Source organism: Bos javanicus, chromosome 5, assembly GCF_032452875.1.
Source record: "Bos javanicus breed banteng chromosome 5, ARS-OSU_banteng_1.0, whole genome shotgun sequence".
Classification (NCBI taxonomy): Eukaryota; Metazoa; Chordata; class Mammalia; order Artiodactyla; family Bovidae; genus Bos; species Bos javanicus.
In genome coordinates this window covers 58054661-58061237 of record NC_083872.1, presented here as the reverse complement: position 1 = coordinate 58061237, position 6577 = coordinate 58054661, and the positions used below count along the sequence as shown (strand labels likewise).

General features: G+C 53.2%; 1 protein-coding gene across 1 annotated transcript; it reads left to right on the top strand.

Annotated features, from left to right (window-relative positions):
• The first annotated feature begins 2855 nt into the window (after positions 1-2855).
• BLOC1S1 (biogenesis of lysosomal organelles complex 1 subunit 1) lies at positions 2856-6523 on the top strand. Its single transcript, XM_061416944.1, has 4 exons — positions 2856-3019; positions 3733-3805; positions 5901-6033; positions 6315-6523. The coding sequence occupies exons 1-4, from the start codon at positions 2959-2961 to the stop codon at positions 6423-6425; spliced, it is 378 nt and encodes a 125-aa protein (XP_061272928.1). The 5' UTR covers positions 2856-2958; the 3' UTR covers positions 6426-6523.
• The last annotated feature ends 54 nt before the right edge of the window (positions 6524-6577 follow it).

The following is a 6577-nucleotide window of genomic DNA, read 5'->3' as shown; positions in this document are numbered from 1 at the left end:
GCCCCTTTTCTCTGAGCACTGGCCCCAGGCCAACATTTGGAACTCGGCCACACCACCAACGGCCCCCTCTTGAAGCCCAGCCAGATTTCCCAGTATGAGAAGCCTTCTCCACTCACACCATGTCCTGCCTCAGTCCTCACCCAATCCCTAACAACTCAGCAGCTTCCGGCCCAAAGGCTTGGCCCAGCCAGTCAGCCTGAAGCTTGCTAATTAAAGCAAACTCTGAAAGAGAGGCTGAGAAGAACAGAGAAATGAGTGAACAAAAGGAGTATGGGGGCACATTCACTGGTTCTAAGGAGAAAAATAATCTGGGTGGGAAAGTGTAAGGAGAGGTGGTCAGAAAGAGATTTCAGATTTCAAGAGTCATTTTCCTACTATGTATGCAGCCTGTGTCCATCTCTACCAAAGGCAGGTGGAGCTGAGTTTCAACAACACTAGAGACTGAGGTTAGACAGTGAGCCACAGGGGCCCAGAAAGAGTAGGTAGAGGAAGACCCTGGAGAGATCAGCTGGAGTCTCCAGATACAGGTACCCAGGTCTTCTGCTCAGCTCTAGGGCAAAGGAACAGCCGGTGTGTGAGAAAGGAGGGTGGGGCTGATGTCTGCAGAGCCCTGGCAGTCTCTATACTGATTGTGAAAATGTCAGGCGGTTGTGCCAAGGGGGTGAGGGTAACACAGGATGGGCCTGGCACTCACCATGAGTCACCCTAATCTTAAATTACAGACTCACCACTGAAACCCCCAATGCCAACCCCCCTCATTAGCCCCCACCCTCTGTTTCACAGGTCCACTTGTCACCATCCTCTGCCACCCCTTCCAACCTCTGCTTTTCTCTCCCAGCTTTGGGAGTGAGGCACCGGGCATCTTCCAGTCTGCCTCCAATTTGCTTGCTCACTGCAGTTGGAAGCAAAAGCCAGAAGGGGGGAGGACTGGCAAGGCTGCCCTTCGGTGCTCTCATTCTTCCCGCTTCTATTGATCAGCTCCTCTCTGGAGTGGCACCTCTTCCCAAACATTCCTCCCCTGCTGGTATTCCCTTCAACTGATGCTCCACAGGCATAGAGAGTCATAGTGACAAGAGACAGGGAGCTGTCCCCCAAAGAGCTCTGGGCCTGCCCCTGCTGGGGTCTCTCCTGTAGTTTCTGCAGTATAGTACAGGGGTTACACTCAAGCTCTGGCATCAGATAACCTGGCTCTGTATCCTAGCTCGACCGCTTATGAGCTCTATCACTGCACTGCTCTGTATCCTAGCTCGACCGCTTATGAGCTCTATCACTGCACTGCTCTGTACCACAGATTCTTCATCTGCACATTGTTATACTTCACATGACTATTCTCAGAATTAAATGAAATAATACATGTAGAGTGATTCACACATGGTATTACTCAGGAGATATTGTTAAAGAAGTATCCATATAATAAGCACAGACACACAAACACAATATCCAACACTTTTTTTTAATACTTATTTATTTGCCTGCATTGGGTCTTAGTTGGGGCACGTGGGATCTAGTTCCTCAACCAGGGATCAAACCCCGGGCCTCCTGTATTGGGAGCGTGGAGTCTTAGCCACTGAACTACCAGGGAAGTCCCAGCCCAACACTTTTTATTCAGAGTTTTTATTTTGGCACTTAATGTTCTGCTTTCTGCTGCCAGTTAACCACTTCACTCACTAATCCTTTGACAGCTGGGCAGCTCCCTGGGATTTAAGATGCTGTTCTGCAAAGAGTTGAATGAACTGATCAGTAATCTTCAACTTTGACTCAGAAATTCAAGAATGTTCTATTCTAAATCAGTCAGCAGCCATTTCTCCTCCCCCTGCAAGTACATATAATGAAGTCAATTTTCAACCATGTAACTGAAGTGAGAGAACACCAAAGTTTTGAAAACAGCTTTAGATATGGTTTAGTGCAGTGGTTCTCAACCTTGGGGGCACATTACATTCACTTGAACAACTTTTTAAAAAATACTTATACCAGGCCTCCACCCTCAGAGATTGGTCACGGACCAAGGCATATTTTTTAAAACTTCCCCAACTGAGTCTAACGTTTAGCTAAGGCTGAGACTGCTGATTTAATCCAATCTTCTAATTTTACTAAGGAGAAAACCAACATCCAGCGTAGATACACAACTTGCCCAAAGCCACCCAGCATGTCGGTGTACGGCACACCAAGAGAGAATGTTGTAAGAGCGAGTACATGTTGGTGATGTTTATATTTTTTTCTTGTTGGGGTTAATCCCAGAAACACTTCATTAGTTCAGAGAGGTGTTATATAATTTACCTTCTACTTTGGCAAGAGCACTTGTTCTGCTGGTAAGACTGAAATAAAATGGGCTTGCATTCCCTGACCACAAAAGGACAGAGATGGAATGGCACATTCACCACACATAGCCAGCCAAATTAGCAAAGCTCCCTAGGAGGCCGCTGAAAATGCCTAAAACGCTGAGGGACTCTGGCGGGGTGGCGAGAAGAGACAGGGCTTGAAGAGAGAGGACAGCATTCCCCCTCTGGAGGGAGGAGCTGAGGATTCACTGAGAACCGGCCAGAGCTGCCAGGAGGAAAAGGCCAGGGAAGGAAAAGAATTTCAATGAGTCCTGGGAACCTCTGCTCCCGCAACAACCGAACCATGATAGACAGCCTGGCAACAACAACCCTCCTAGGATCCTGGGATCCAGAGGAGATTAAAAACTGTTCTGCAACCTGAGTACTAAAGAAAACGTCTTCCCACACTTACCAAAGTGAGTTCCCAATAAAGACAAGAGCTCACCTGCCCCTACTATCACCTCCCTTCCCAGCCAAGATCCTCTCTACCTACCACCCCAGGTCTCAAGAGGAGGGCGGTTCCGGGCCTCACGTGACATTGCAGCCACGTGACCCCGGCCCGGCGGGAGCGGAGCTGCGAGGTCTAGTTCCGTGAGTCGGAGGGGGGCTGGGCACGCCCTACCCCGAGCCCGCCGCGACCATGCTTTCCCGCCTGCTGAAAGAACACCAGGCCAAGCAGAATGAACGCAAAGAGCTTCAGGGTAAGCCGAGTATCCAGCCCGCCGTTTTCTCCCCCTCCGCGGCCTAGCCTCAGCCCGGAGCCTGGATCTCAAGTAACGGCCCAGATCCGGGGAAGGGCGCGGGCTTGGGGTAGAGGAAATTACAGGAGCTTTGGTGGAGGTGAGTTCCGTTCCCCTGCCAATGGCTCTGGTCCCTTTAGCAGCATTAGCGTCCCCCTTGGCAACGTCCCCCGCGCTGTGTCCGCAGTATCCTAGCCCCGCCCCCTGTTCACGGAACGCTGTGCCGATTGGTCCAGGGGGCCGCTCGTCCTGGAAGTGGGAAGGAAACCTGAAGAGAGGAGGGTGTTGAGGACCCGACAGGACTGGGATTCTTGGAGGCCTGAAACTGCCGAAATGGGGATGGGCCCCTTGTGTCCTGAATCCAGGCTGGGAACCCCAGAGTTACCAACCTTTAGGCCAAACCAGTGGGGAAAATGTGCCTGAGAGTCTGGAGTCCTGGTCGCTGCCAAGGACTTAGCGTCCCTGGGCGAATCGCTTCCCTTCTCAGGCTACCAGTTTCCTCACCTCGAAAATGAAAGAGCTTGCTTTATGTTTTGCAAGGCCCTGTCAGCTCTGGCACTCTGGAATTACTTGAGGTGTTCCCATAGCTAGCAGAATAATGAATGGGTGGGGAACCTTAAGCATCACTCCTCAAAAAAACAAGTCTATCTAATCCCTTTTCCCCCTCCACCCAGAGAAGAGAAGGCGAGAGGCCATCACTGCAGCGACCTGCCTGACAGAAGCTTTGGTCGATCACCTCAATGTAGGGTATGAACCTCTTTGCGTCAACACGAACACTCCTCCACCCAAGTTTAGGCACTGGCCTAGCCTTCAGGCTGCTCCTGAGGGGATGAGCTGTTCCTCTCATTCCCCTACCCTCCCCCACCCAGCTTAACTTTTATGGAGAGAGTCTTGAGTCAGCTCTGACCCCTAACATTGGGCAGGGGGGAGCAGCTGTGGCCAGTGGAGAAGCAGCCAGATTTCCCTTTCCCAACAATAACCTCCCTGGTGCTCACGACTTGATGCCATCTGGCCACGTCCCTTCACCCCTCCAAGTCCAGCTGTCACTTCCAGCAGGAGGGAGAGCACCGTCCTTCCCTACAGCTTCCCACCCTCTCCTTCTGCACCTCCCACCCTCTGGCAAGTCTGGAGAGCAACTGGCAGGAAAGAGATGACACAGCTGGTGAGGGTGAGGGCAGAACCTATGCCAGGAGCCACCGCAGAGCCAGGCTGACACTCCCTCATCCTTCCGGGTCTCCAGAGACCACCCCTTGCTCCCATCCTAAGTAAGGATGCCAGTAATGACCAGATACATGGGAAGGAGTAGAGAACATTGCCTTTTGACCCCAAGTGACCCAGAAAAGTGCAGAGATGATGATTTGATAGCCAGGCCATCTGTTGGGAGAAAGGAGGCAGTGTGATGCCTTCTACCCAGGGCAAGTGGAATAGCTTGGTTGTGAATTCAGAGACTGAGTCACCCAAGTGAGCCAGCCAGGGACTATCATCTTCATTGCTCATCTCAGGAAGATTAGGGGAAGAGAAGGCTGTGGTTGGAACCTCTGACCCCCCATCCAGTTCTCCCCCACCACTCAATGTGAATGAGAGAAAGCAGGAGGTCAATGGGGTAAATGGGGATTTCAGGAGCTCCCAGGGGAAACTTGAAGCATTGGGAGCCCCCTGCAATTCCTGTTTCAGCTCCTATAACACCCCACACTCTGACCCAGCTATCTCCCAAAGAGAAGGGACAGGGTCGACGCCTTCCCTCCCTCCCACGTCGGCGCCTCCTGGGCTCTGCTGTGAGGTTGGCCCAGGTTTCTCCCGCTTCTCTTTCTTTGCTTGGGGCCACCCTATGTCCAGCTTAGAGGGCAGCTAAGCCAAAGCCAGATTAGAAAGCCTTTTGTGTTGCTGCCCACAGCTCCTCTCATTCCCGGGAAAGGAAAACAAAGGCTCAGTCTATCTCAGCCCCTGTCAGGTGTCCATCCCACTCTCTGGAACAACCCCCCCACACACAACCCCCTTGCTCCCCTCCAGCCCCGACAGATTCCAGTGGGTGGGGGCACCGGATGTGGAGTCTCGCAGCTGACCTAGAACTTTGGGGCGGAGAATGAAAGATTCATCAACCAATTAGGGAGAACAATTGTTGCACAATTACTGGGGAGGTGGGGGTGAGTGGGCAGAGGACTGGGGATACCAACCTCATGGCAGTAATGGAACTGCAGCGAACTGTGATTAAGGAGAAAAGAAAGACTATTGCCTAGAGCAGAAGGAAGAGAGAGAGAGTGCATGTGTGTGTTCGTTCATCTGTGTGGGCGAAAGGAGGATTGGGAGAGAGACAGAGCCAGGAAGCAGCCCTTGGGATGTCTTCTCTTGACCCTGAGTTCCTGGGGAGGGGGTTGCTCTCCCATCCCACCCCAGATTCAGGGAGGGGCCCGATTTCCCTTCCCAACTTCTTGCACTGATCCCTGGCCTCCCAATCATTGCCAGATGTGTCCCTGCTGCTGGATTTTCCCAGCCTCCCCATGGCCCCTTTTCCCTCCCAGCTTCTTCCCCAGTGGTACCCCCTCCACCCCTGCCGACCAAGTGCACCCTCCCTTCTCTCCCCCAGCTTTGGGAGCTCCTTTTGGGGCAGGAAATGGTCTGTATCTAGTTAGCCCTCCTGGGAATCCTGGGAGTGGAAGGAAGGGACCGGGCTCACTTGCATGCTCTTGTAGTCACTTGCCTTACATCCAGGAATGGCTGAAATCCCAAGGTTTTCTCCATCCTGACTCCTGAGCAGCCTCCTACTGCAGCCCTGGGATGTTAGTTCTGGAGACCACTCCCCACCAGCTGGGTGATATGGCCTCCCTCCTCCTCCAACCTCTAGTGTGGCCCAGGCCTACATGAACCAGAGGAAGCTTGACCATGAGGTGAAGACCCTGCAGGTCCAGGCAGCCCAGTTTGCCAAGCAGACAGGCCAGTGGATCGGGATGGTGGAGAACTTCAACCAGGCACTCAAGGTAAGCCACACTGCCTGCCTCACCAGCCTCATCCTATGACCCCATTGACTGCACCCTCAGGGGCTCCCCTCTGGCCTGGGGTTAAAAAGGAAGTGCGGATAGTCCCAGAAAGCCCAGAAATCTATGGCCCCAGTGCCACAGAAGTTAGAGGAAGAGGTAAAAGCAGCTGGTGGGTCCAAGCAAAGCCCTTTCTAGGGGATGGATGGAATGTGCCCCCATCCAGCCCCTGGAGCCACACCCCACCCACCCTGACTCCTGGGCTCCCACCCCCTCCCTTCCAGGAAATTGGGGATGTGGAGAACTGGGCTCGGAGCATCGAGCTGGACATGCGCACCATTGCCACCGCGCTGGAGTACGTCTACAAAGGGCAGCTGCAGTCGGCCCCCTCCTAGCCCTGCCTGCTCTCCCTGCCCCGAATCTCCCACCTGCCCCGGGCGGGCAGGAGGGAGGCTGACAGCCCATGAATAAAACACAAGCCTCCATTTCTTCATGTTTGTCTCCAGGAACTACTAGCTTCTTGTGGGGGGCGGGGATGGAAGATTCA